The 12,912-nt window shown below is 39.4% G+C and overlaps 1 protein-coding gene across 1 annotated transcript in view; it reads right to left on the bottom strand.

The window, feature by feature from the left end:
* The window catches only part of LOC150088426 (uncharacterized), a 134,451-nt gene that overhangs the window by 2,146 nt on the left and 119,393 nt on the right, over positions 1-12,912 (bottom strand). The window contains exon 3 of the mRNA XM_090370770.1: positions 6,536-6,704. Within this exon, the coding sequence (XP_090226896.1) occupies positions 6,536-6,704 (169 nt within the window). The remainder of the gene's footprint in view (positions 1-6,535; positions 6,705-12,912) is intronic.

Genomic DNA, 12,912 nt, shown 5'->3' with positions numbered 1-12,912 from the left:
TAGCGTTAGGTCTTCAAGGCTAGTCGATTACATGGAACTTATGGCCTTTTTCACATCGTGGCCGAGTTAACAAGTTCCGGATGGGGAAGGGGTTGGAGGATTGCTCCTTCCAGAAAACCCGAGTCTTTATCCATCAATAACAGACCCCACAACAGATGCATTATACAAACATAATAAGAAGAGGGTAAGAAGGGACTCGTATATATTTGGGAGCATAAAACTTTGAACCCCGCTTCATATTGAGACTTAAATCATGTCAATTAGATACAATTGAGATGATGAGGTTGTTGTGGTAGAGTTTTAGGAGCATCAGCCACTAGGGCCATATTGTTCCTTGTATAAAAAGCATGGGTTCTGTGGACGGTTTTTTTTATAGTTCGAGGCCACTAAGCGAAACACCCGAGTTTCCGGGATTAAAATACATGCTACACTCGCCTCTAACTCGACCGACTAATTTAGCCAAGTTGTGAAGAAGGCCCATGAAGAATTTTTATGGGCCTTTCCCACTCGTTGTGAGGAGGACAGCGACTCTACCAACTGTGCTACCCACGAGAGCATTTGAGATGATCCCACATGGGAAGTTGCTATACAAGGTGGTGCGTATTGGGATTACACTGGGAATGCCTGAACGACAGGAGGCAGAGGGCTTTTATAAATAGTCATTCTTCAGCGTTGAGAAGGGTTATAAGCGCAATTCTTCAAAGTTCGGCGCTAAGGCTACTGTTATTTCTGGTCTTCTTACATTTTAATTCTGCGAAATGTAACGTTATACATTTGAGAAAGACCTAGAGAATAACTTATTCATTAGATGGGTTAAAGCTGAAGGATGTAACTGAGCAAAGATACTTCAGTGTTATGATTAGTGTAAGCTAGTGGCTGGGGAGGTGTGCGTGGCGTTAGCAGTAATTTACCGCACCTTTGCATCCAGGTAAAAAGTTACAGTTTCGCTATACGAGGTGTGTTCAAAAGATATCCAGATTCCGTTCATTGTTCAAGGTTGAGACAATCTTCGACAAAGCATGAGACGTTCAAACATGTTTCATCTCACCAGAAATAATAATAGCCTCATGCAGTAAGCTGATTACTCACACACGTTAATCTGTTATCGTCAATCGATAACGAAGACCTGCTATCATATTCCGTCGTATTTTAAAATCTTTATTGTATACAAACGTGGTATATACAATACACCCTTCACAGCAGTAATGCCAAGGGTTTCATCTACATTTCCCCAACAATTGATTCTGAAACAACTGACAACGTATCAAACTGGTTCATCAACCTGCTCTTTCATCTGTGGAGATTTTAACCTCTCTCCCTTCCCAATTAACCAGTCTCCAGTCAGCCTTGCTAAAAAAAAAAAAAAAAACTCGATCCCGTAGAAGTCAAGCTTATGAATGATAGCCAACCAGAGGTGAAAACAAACTTAATATCATTACCATGTGCATTTGACAGCCGTTCTGAGATTGCTTTCCAGTCAGACCATCAGCTAATTTATGTCCTTCAGCTGCTAACTAGAGATTTCAATGTTCTAAACCAGAAACTAATCAAGGTGTTTATCTTACTGAAGTTGCTGAACATTAGTTCGCTTCGGAACATCCACAAATGCTTAGATTCTGCTTTGAGCAATCCTTGAAGTATTGCAGCAGTGTGACGTGGAGCTTGCCATCTGTTTAATGATCAGTTGATTGAATTCGGTTGCTGAGTATGTCGGGTTCAAAACTTGCTATTCGGTAGCAGTTTCTTGAACCGGAAACTATCGAGTTTCCAGTTCAGCCATAAACAATGGCTCTGTTCAGTTCAAGACAGAATGGCTTACTGAAAGGCTCGCGTCATATTTAATAGGCAAAAGTCACTGGCCATTAAGCGACATCTTAATGAGACCCTTATGAGAAGGAAATCCTTCTGTATGGAAGGATCTATTGGAACAGGGAATTGGAATATATTGGAAATGGAATGGATGAGCAACAGTTACAAAACTTCTGGTAGCATCAATTCCATTGTTGTTGTTATTGGCATTGTAGGGTTTTAGGAGCATCAGCGACTTAGGCCATAATGCTCCGTGTATATTGTCTATAAGTTGAGCGTGTGCTATGGTCGATTTTCTGTTTGATGGACGAAAAACCAATTTCTGGGAGAAAAACCATGGTACTAACTCCTGAGACAGACTAACTCAGTCAAAAAGCCCATCTCACGTCATCGACGGGACTCGAACTCAGGTCTTTTCCACCCAGTGTGGGAGAACGGCGATTCTATTAACTGTTCTACCCACGAGGACACTAATTCCATTGTGACAACTTTTAATGTCAAAGAAGACATGGCAGTCGCGTATGTTGATACCCATCACTCCTCTTAAACACTACTACAACATAAATGGAGGTACGTTAACATTCCTTACTTCAATCGCAGGCACACAAATTCAGACACGCTATATTTGTGCAGGGATGCCATCAGTGGGGCGCTCTCTCAGGCCTAACTATTATCATTGTTCCCATAGATAATAACAGAGAGGACGTTATCGTTTATGCTGATGATGGGAAAATTCTCACCAAGATCACTCCAACAGACAACCCCAGAACCATAGCCAAGCAAGTCAACGAAAAACTCTTTGCGTTGGCCGGCTGTCTATCCCAATTTCATCTGAACTTTAACCCCCCTTCAAAGTCCGCGATTATGACATTTTCCTTGAAATCAGTGCTGCCAAAATTCAGCCTGGGTTCCGGATTTAACACCAAATAAAATACATCACGACCATTATCTATTCCACATTGCTCTATGCTGCTGAAACTTAGGCATCTGCAGTACAGCTGACTTTTCGCTGCTTAAGTTGATTATCATTTTAAACACCATTTCCCATCTCAGCTGCACACCACTGATATGACCCGGTCACTGAAAATACCATGTCTCTCAGCACTGATTGACACCAGTCGCCTAATCACCGCTACCAACTCATCACCACACTCAGTTACACTACTACCACTGGAGTAGTGTAACTGGCACATTTCACAGCCATCGCTTTGGTCATGCTCAGAACTCTGTTGTAATCTCCAACGACTGCACATATCCAATAGATTTCTATCATCACAAATGCTTCCACTGCTCATTCCTTGGATGCTGACCACAGAATTTGCTACAGACAAAGTGTATTGGCGCAGGATTCTTTAGTAGTTCTTCCCTGTCTAAACCTCATTCACCCAACGTAGGTCTCGACAGCCACTGCTGAGGGGAGTAAATGAACGAACGATGGCCGATAATTCGCATATAACAAAAGGACCGTGGGGGGCATAAATACAAACTAATGGAGAAAACATATTGACCTCAGAAAGTTGACATTTGGCCGGCATGTTGTCTTTCTGGGTGGTCGAGGATAACAACCTGATGAAATTTAAGGAATAGTTGCGTTGGTTCCTGCTGGCGACGGGGAAAGACTATAAGAGTGGATATACGAGTTTTTTTTTTTTTTTTGGCCGATACATTTGCCTTTACTAGTACTAAACATAATTGCGATTAGCAGCTTAAAAAGGAAAAACACGAACAGTCATTTCTACGAGCAGCCATTAATGGTAATCTCAGCTATCACAATATTTAGTTCATGTGAGAGCCTAATTTATCTTAATATCGGACAAGAATTCATTTCCGAAAGTTAGGATGGTCAACCAGTACTGTGGTCGACCAATCTAATTATTCTTTCATCCTATTTTATTAGTTCATATATGGCAACTAATAAAATAGCTAAGTTGGGGGGGGGAGGGCAATACGCATCAATAACATACCTCTTAATTACATAATTATGAACAGCATGTGAAAATTCAAAGGTTGTCAAAGCCAGGATATTCAAGTGAGTGTCAAAATTAATGTGAAAGGCAAAACTTGAGTCTACAAGTCATTCCGACTACTTGCATTAAGATGTCCTTCCTATAGTTTTTTCTGTCTACGTGTCTAGGTTAAAATGCTGGTGGCCTTGTGGACTCCCCCCCTTCGTGAGTTTATGTGTGTGACGCGTGATGGGAAAAAATTTATCTTGTTAGGTCTGATGCATCGATTGTTGTTAGTAGTCTTTGACAGTGTCAGATATCAGTTGGCTCAGTGTACACTGCTTCCAATCAATACTGGCGTAAAGGATGCTTGGTGATGTTGCCAGAGGCTCACTTAGGATTCGTTCGACCCATCTAAGTATCCAGTACTGGATAGTTCAGATACGTATTTGGAGTGTGGAATGGCCAATTGGGAGAGACGTGAAGCATAAGCGGACGACATATTCTAAAATATATTCTTTCACCATTATTTTTGTTGAACTCCACCAAGTTTAGCTCTCCCAGAGGCTGTAGGATCTATTCTTTTAGTTCAAGATGTACGAAGTGCTGGATAAATGAGAGGAGAGGCGGTTTTTCCAAAGAACTTCCATCTTTGTGGTTTTTTACTTGTTCATGGCGATCGCTTCAAGGAGGATGCCTTTTTCCCCCTGATTTCTGTTTCTGAAGCTGTTTTTGGAGATAAGGACAACGTTCTGATAGCAGAACAGCAAGTTCTACAAGCTACTGGATCTGTCCGGGGCATTTTCATGATTGTGAGAGGAGATGAACATTTCATATGGAATAAGAATTCACCATGCCATGAGAGGAAAGAATGAAGGGCAGTAACGAACAGGGTGGCTTAGAGGAGTCCACCTTGGGGGAGGAATCCCTATTGCAGCTGAGCTTGGGATCGACTTCAATTTGTCTTACAGTGAGATCAAGAAGAATATTTCCTATGTTTGGGTAGTACTGCTCTAAGATGTGTACGATGGGTGAAATACTTCAACATGGAGCTGTTATGATGATAACCGGTACCAATCTTCCAGGTGTGACTATTACCCCATGTTCATTTTGTTCGAAAGTCTGTTCAGCTCCTTCACTTGTCGGATCTGTTTGTTTTTGGTCTGCACACACAACATTTGACAACTTCAAGGCAGAAACAACTTAACTATAGAAGCAGGTAGGTACAAGCAATAATGTCAGATTAATTGGAAACACTTTACGAGATACTGTTACTGTAATAGTAAACGACGGTTTTCATCAAGCGCAATCTGAAAATATCTTTCCACCTTAATGAGGCCGATAATAACGAGAGAGGCTTACGAAGTGGGTCAAATTCCCCTCCCATCATTCTGTGCCGTTTATATGCCAGGGAAAAGAAGGTGCATGTATTCTCTTTCCCAGCGCTATTTTTAACCTGCAATAATACGCACAATGGCAACAAAAATACGAACCTTTATTCAGTATCGAATCCAGCCGCCTTTGTTTCGAATAACAGCAAGTGTGGGCGCACCATGGATTCTATAAGGTGTTTTAATGTGTTTTTATCTAATAGTAACCATTCCTCCAGGAAAATACCACGCAGCTGCGATAAAGTTGAAGAAGGTGGACTTCGTTGCCAATTAGGTCTCTCCAGTATATCCCACACATTCTCAATAGGACTAAGATCAGGTGAATGGTGGGGTCAGGGAAGATGGTAGAAATCCGTGTCATATTCTGAAAACCTTCTTGCACGATTCTGGCACGATGTGCTGTTGCATTGTCATCCATAAAGTGGTCATCACCTTCGGAATAAAAGCGTAACATTGTAAGGTGTAGTAGATCTGATACAACATTCGACCTTCCACCAGTATCAACGGACCCAATCCATGCCAACAAAACATTCCCCATATCATGATACCACCTCTAGATGGTGTTAACAAGACAAGTAGGGTCCACTGCTTCTTGAGGTTCTCTCCACACTCTTAGCCTACCATCAGAGAAACCATTATGTCTTTCTTTTTTTGAATCGTGGTTTCTGCCAAACATGCACCTACGAAAAGATCTTTTTCAAAGTCTGACAGATCACCCGTTTCCCTCATTCTGGCGTCAGATTACTGCAACAGAACAGCCTATTCTGTCTTTATAATCAACGAGGCTTTCGTTGCATCTATTCTGTCTGTGACTACCTTAATACAAAGGCTCCAAATTTTTTTGGTCAGTGTGTATATAACATTATTGTATATATTGCTATTAAACCCCAAGAGCAATTTTATTATTTATAAATAAAATCAACATCAAGAAACGTGTGACCTGCTCAGTCCAGTAACAGATTAATACTCCCATTTTACGATTTGTGGATGGCTTGTAGTTCGCGATGAATTACATCCAATTAATGGAATCCATATCTGCACAAATCACCATTGATAACGTCTATCTAACAGGAATCCATCTGTTGTCTGCGTATATTCATTCTGAGAGTAAAACATATTGTACTTTTGATGAAAATCAAATTCCATTGCTGAAGAGTGTTCATTAGTCTCTCCAGCAGCAACTCAATTGAATCTTAACACCCCACTGTTTAACTCTACAACCGCATTTGTGAATTCTTCACGGAGACTGCGCAGTATTTTACTTCAGAGGATGAGATAAAAAAAATTCCTTTGTCAATAAAAATACAAGGGAAGAAATAAAGATAAAATGCAGGGAGAGAAAGAGAAGGAAGAAGTTAGTTGGATTAGGTGGCTGACATGAAATCTTACCTCAATTGGGGTCAAAGTATGAGTGTCGGAACCGTGATGGGCCGGCAATCGGGTGGGATGGTGATTGATCAAGACGTCATCGTAGGTGACACCGTTGGAGCTCGAGATGTCACACCGACCCTGGTGCTCCGTCTTACAGGGCAGAAAGTTCTGGACCTTCTTCTTGTGTCTGTAACAAGCAGTGATGGATACGGTTAGTTCTGTGACATGACTGCGCAGTGGCAGATAACAACAGAAGACAAGCTTACTCAATACATTCGCCTAATCGCATAAAAATAGCTTAGATAAGGTACCTTTTAAGTGTAGGCGAGAAAAAAAACAAACTGCAATTTCGGACCGCGCATGCGCTTCGCTTAACAGCAACATTTTCTCGTAATGGCAAAGAAAAAAGAAACTTCCATAAGGCAATGTTCGTAAAATAAATACGTAAACGTAAAACATTTTTTTAAAGCTATTACACTGACTTGCCACAGAGTCTAAACAAACAAAACATACGCCATTTCTTTTCTTTTGTTTTTCATTACGGATGATTACTGGTGTCTGGCAAAATGCCAAGCAATCATCATCACCCATAACACCAGCAACTCATGCCTGTTCACTTCACTTTTAGTAGTGCAGGGTGCTGCCACCTAGTGGTGATTGTAGTAATCGCCCTGCAATCGATGCTTTATTGTGTTTATTGATTCCTTTTTTTTCCCCCTCCTTCTTCTTCCTTTTTTTTTGTGCGCAGCCTTTCTGTCAGTTATTAGGTTAGTAATTTAGGACGTTATTAAAAACATCTGCCATCTTCAGATTTCATTATTATGCATCACTTTGAATTATTAGAGGGGGAAACTTCGGGGACTGGCCGAGTTTGAACCATAGAGAAATTTAGCCGAATGAAAAATTAGCATAAATGTAAACAATTACGTAAATTTTTCCAATTAAGATCGTAGTGTTAAAGCCCGATATTAAGACGAGATATCAAAAAAAAAATAATAATAATAAAATAAAAAAATTACGATTTTTTTTTGGAAAAATATAATTAAGTCCAATTAATATTTTATTGATCCATTCTCAAAATACTAGAACACTTCCTCTTAGTTAAGAGAAAAACAATAGCTGAAGAAGAATAAAAAAAAAATAATAATAAAAAGAAGCCGAGTCTCAAGTTCAACTCTCTAATGATGCCGGAAAAATATTATTGGAAAAAATCCAATTAATAATTAACGTCAGAAGGAGATTATGCAATTAAATAGTTCAATTATCTTTGAAAAATGGACAGTCTTAAGCCTCATTCTTGGTGAACTAATGTGGAATATTTTTATTGCTGCTGCGTTATAAAAAAACTCAGCTACTTTCCTTCTACAAACAAAGAATTTTTCAATTTATGTTTTTTATACCAATGGAGGGATTATAAAGTAGAAGAAATGTAAATAATGTCCAAAGAACCTTCATCTGTTCGGTTAATTCATTTTTATTACCTTTTGATTACTTTTCTATATTTGCCAATATAATAAATTGGAAAATGGGGCTGCTGATAAAGCAAGAGACATAATGGACGAAGAAGTAATCAGGATTATAGTCAGTTGGGGAAAATGGCTGACGATTTTAGCCAAATAAGGGCACAAGAATCCTCCCTACCTTCCGAATTAAATAGCGACAATTTTAAATTAGAAAAGTTTCTTATAAGTAAGTTACTACAAGAAAATAACACCAAGTTTCTTTTGCATTAATCTAGAATGTACCCTTTACGATATTTTGTGAAGCCTCCCCCTGAAAGCCAGGAGGAGTAACATTGTTTGTATAAATAATGCGCAGTCTTGAAGCGACACAATACGGTACCAAATGTTACTTAACTGCTTTGAACGTCACCTGGCGGTGGCACAATGGTAAGAAATTAGCTCGAGCTAATACAGAAAGAAGTTTTCTATTAACTCTCCAGACATTTACATGCAATTAGTGTCTACCTCAATGGCAAAAGAGACAAAATAGTGGGCGGATGCCGGGGGGAAGGAAGAAAGGCAGAAAGAAGAAGAAAGGGATGGGTGGGAAATCGCCAGAGCCTGCCATATGAAAGTTATGTTAACGTTATTTCGAAAACCAGTGGTCCATACATAAGATGGCACTTCTCTCGGCACCAAAACTGCTATCTTCAACCACTCTCTATTTCACTAAAGACTAGATTTAATTAAGGTTTCACTATCGAGTAAGCGTATAAATCTCCTGTAGATTCAAGAACAAAGGCTTCTCGAAACTAAATCTGTTCTTGGTAAGCTAAGCGTGATTTTTTTTTTTTTTTAATCTTTTTCTCTTCTTTTCTCTCTCTCTAAGACCGCATATTTGCTTTCACTGACTCGAACCAAGACAGGATTTACCGCCCAGCATGACACGTGCAGAGAACATTCCCCGAACTACGGGATATGGTGTAATTTATTGCTTGGCTAGGTCAGAACAAAGGCCCCCGTGAAACATAGCAAACATTGCTTCTCTTCCAAATTAAGTTTCTGGGTGCACTAAACAATGTAGAGGATGCTTTCATGCAAATGAAATTGCTCTGCTAAGAGCCTAAGCAGCATATTATGACGAAGAAGGGGAAAAGAAACAGACCCATTAAGAATGAAGGGAAACAAAAGAAAAAGGCGGATTGTTTATGTATTATATAAATAAAGCAACCATTATAAATATAGCGGTGTAGTGTGTAATGGACGCAGGAGAACATTTTCATTTTCCCCAGGTATTGAAAATAAGAAGAAAGCATTTTTCCTATTAAACAATACCTGCTTCGTGCTGCCCTTATAACTGTCATTGTTACGTAACAATTGTGTAATAGAGCAACAATCTAGTGAAGTCACAAAGCGAGCCCCTGATTGTTGAAACTGCGTTCTCTTTTCAAGTCACGCTGGTAATTTATTGGGCTGATAACAATGACTTTGCGCACTAATAGTTACCATTAATGCTCCCTTCCCACGAAGGATCTTTAACGAATAGGCAATAACGTACTAAACAGATGAATTGGGCAAAAGTAAGCATTTTGTGTTAAAGATTAGTGAGAAAGGTTTATTAGGTTCATTATAAACATCGAGTCACTTATAAAGTACTTTGTTCTGCTCACAATGAGCCTGAAATTAATTTGGAGGATTGCACAGAAATCGTAAGGATCCTGGATGAAAAGCTGTTAATAATCACTGCTTCAGAAGGATTAAGGTTTCTCTGGTTTTAGGTTTACCCAAGACGATGTTTCATGCACCTTACAGGAAGCTACACTACTGCTTAAAAGTTAAGGGACGTTATCTGATTAGCATGCTGTGGCATATCGTTTATTTATTTATGTTTAAAAATGTATAAAAATCAATCCCTTACAGAGGATTGATTAATGACGTCACTGTACATAAAGATTGCAAGCAGTGACATTAATCTCTGTGTATAGAATTAAAAAATAATAATAATAAAAAGAAACCTAAGCGATAATGAGCAGGTGCAGTGATCTTCGCTGATGATGAGAATCTTGGTAAGTTCCCTGTTTCCGCTGACCTAGAGGCAGACTCAGTTGCAAGGACAAGACGGTGTTGTGTCTGTTGAGAAAGAGGAGGCAAGACTTTAATGATGATGTTTGCTATTTAAATCCTTCCCTCTATCAAATTCTGTTTCTGCTTGCTGCGTCCTCCTCCTCCTAGTTACAGTGAGCCGTGGCACACAAAGATAAATTGCTATGGGATCTCGTGTATGCTGTTTACTTAGCTCCGTGGGGATTTGGTATCAAAGTGTCGTCAAAGGGTCATGCTCTCTACAGAGGAAGACGAATGGGCCATCACACGAACATCAGTGTAGCTGACATCCGTGGAACTGGGGACCTTCACACTTACTCTAGCACACACCAAGCTCCTTTTGTCACATAATGATATCCTCGGCCGTCTTAGCAGAAACTTCTCCATCAACAAACATGGATGCATAGTAATGAGAGCCAAAGCTTGCTACCAGTAATCTACCATGCAATTCTATAGAGTTTTCCCGGAAATTGCAAAATAGAGCGAGACGTCACAAAGGAATATTTAGAAACTAGCACAAACATAACAGTCATTTCGATAATTAAGTTTATACTAACTATCCATCCACTCCTTCTGTTAGGTTTCTCCTATGGCGGTCGAGGAATTTATGAAACTGCGCAAATGCTAGAAAAAATATGGAGCTCACTACGTATACAACTGATAACTTCATGGCTGTAGTGAACGATTCTTCGACATGAAGACATGTTGGAGATGTACACTTTGTTCACTATGCATAATGATTCTCAGCCATACGGGATAAATCTATGGATCTTTTGCAGATATTTACAGCTTTGTTTCCCAAAATGAGATGGACTATTTGTTGTGTCAAAAAAATGTAATGTAATGATTTTAGGGACAGAGAAGATACTGTTACAAGTTTAAAAATCATACCAAAGTCCGTATACTATACACATTGATGTATTTTTATTTTATTTAATTATTTTTTCGCCAATATCATTAAAGCAATTTCCATTTGTTCACGTGAAATCACTCGAAAATAAAATGAACAAAAAAAACACCAACGCAGCCGTCGCCAGAAGAAGAGGTCGGGCCAAAGCAGGCAATTATTTCGAACACAGGGAATCCCTGTAGGCTGTGAGGTTGGTATCTTTGCAGCTAACTATTTCCATTCGGTGATAGGATGGCCATTATGTTTTTTCTTGTTTCCCCCACGCTAATATATTAAACTCCTCGATTTCTTTCCACGTTCTTTTTATGGGATTTCTAACAATCTACACATCTTTGACGATAAAGGATACGCACCATTCTCAGAAAGAAAGATTTTCATAACTAAGGTATACGAAGATGATCTCGTTTCCATGACGACGGCACGTAAAAAGAAGGTTTTCGTACAGTCACTGTACCACGGCGTTAAACGTATTTTTTCCTCTCGAGACTCCTCCATCCCTTCCGGTAACTGTTTGACACTATTTGTTTGCTCATTTCATACTTTTTACTGCTATCAGCTGAAGTGTTGTTACAGTAAGCAGAACTCGAGCTCATTGTGAGATGCAGCCTGAAGACAAGACTCAAAGGGATCGTATACTTTTCGACAAACAAAGATCCCTATTGGATGGTGAAATTCTATTAAAGACAGCAGAAATTTTACAAAGTCGTTTTTAGATTTCAGTGGGAGGGACCAGCACAATCGTTTCCGATTTTCAGCTATATCATTCTTGCCTGGAAAGGACATCAAAATCACTTATCATTTTGAATCGTGTTACAGACATTATGCAGTCTATACTTACTGGATTGCGTTGATATTGATGCATTTTTCACTTTTCTTTTTACACATTCCGAAAGACTGATGGCAGCGCCATCCAATTTAACAAATTGGGCGTTCGCTCGGTAACCAAGGAGCCATTTTGAGTAGCGTCATCCAACTGAATGCGCCAACTGATTTCCTTTCCAAGTATGCCATTATATGAAGTTTTAATTAAACTCAGAAATCTCGTACATTAAAATTAACAGCGGGAAACTGGTATCTTATAAACAAACGCCACCATTTTCATGGGGATATAGAAAGTTAACTAAGGCAACAAGGGTGTCCACAATGAATTTCCAATTTTAATATCTGAGCCACTCAATTCACTGGATATTCTGCGCCAGCTGACAGCGAGAAACAAAGGACAGAAAGGGTATGTTTTAATATTCCCCCCTTCCAAATATTAGCATAACAAAAAAGGGCCGGAATGACTCTAATATAGATGAACGTTACCACCATACATTATACTGGTTTCCCCCTACTTTCATTAGCACACAGCACCACTATATCGGTGTGGTGACGCATGGAGAAACCATTGCACGAGGTCCCAGATGTCTCGAATACAGGAACATAATTCTTCGTGTGCACGTACCTCAGTCTAAACTCCCTCGGCTCTTCCCCCTCTGTTGTTTCCCCCCAAAATATGAATACTTGGGGGTTGGACAGAAAAGAAGAGGGGAGAAAAACAAAAACGGAATTTCCCCTATGAGTTCCTGTTCATCAGATGACCTCTAGTTAAATAGATGAAACTTTAATGAAAAAGGGAAAGTAATATAGCCAACTACAGAAGCGATGAACAAATTATTATAATTGAAAGGTGTTGGAAGACGCTAGAAGAACAACAGAATGGAAGGTGGTTTGGGGGATTGGCAATTTCGTGTACAGATGGTAGTTGCAGTTGAAAATCGTATACCAATATGTCACTCACTAAATAGGATATACAATTAATAATGGATCAAAGTGAATAAATTACAAGATTTTATGGCTAGGTTCCTTGTTTTTCTGGATTGAAAATCAGGGCATGCAAGATTGACCATTTTCACACCGAGTTCAAGATCATCCAAACAGCCAATATATTAGCCGTA

This window comes from Mastigoproctus giganteus, chromosome 3 (genome assembly GCF_048544385.1).
Source record: "Mastigoproctus giganteus isolate SK-2022 chromosome 3, ASM4854438v1, whole genome shotgun sequence".
In the NCBI taxonomy this organism is placed as follows: domain Eukaryota; kingdom Metazoa; phylum Arthropoda; class Arachnida; order Uropygi; family Thelyphonidae; genus Mastigoproctus; species Mastigoproctus giganteus.
This window is presented reverse-complemented; position numbering and strand designations above follow the sequence as displayed.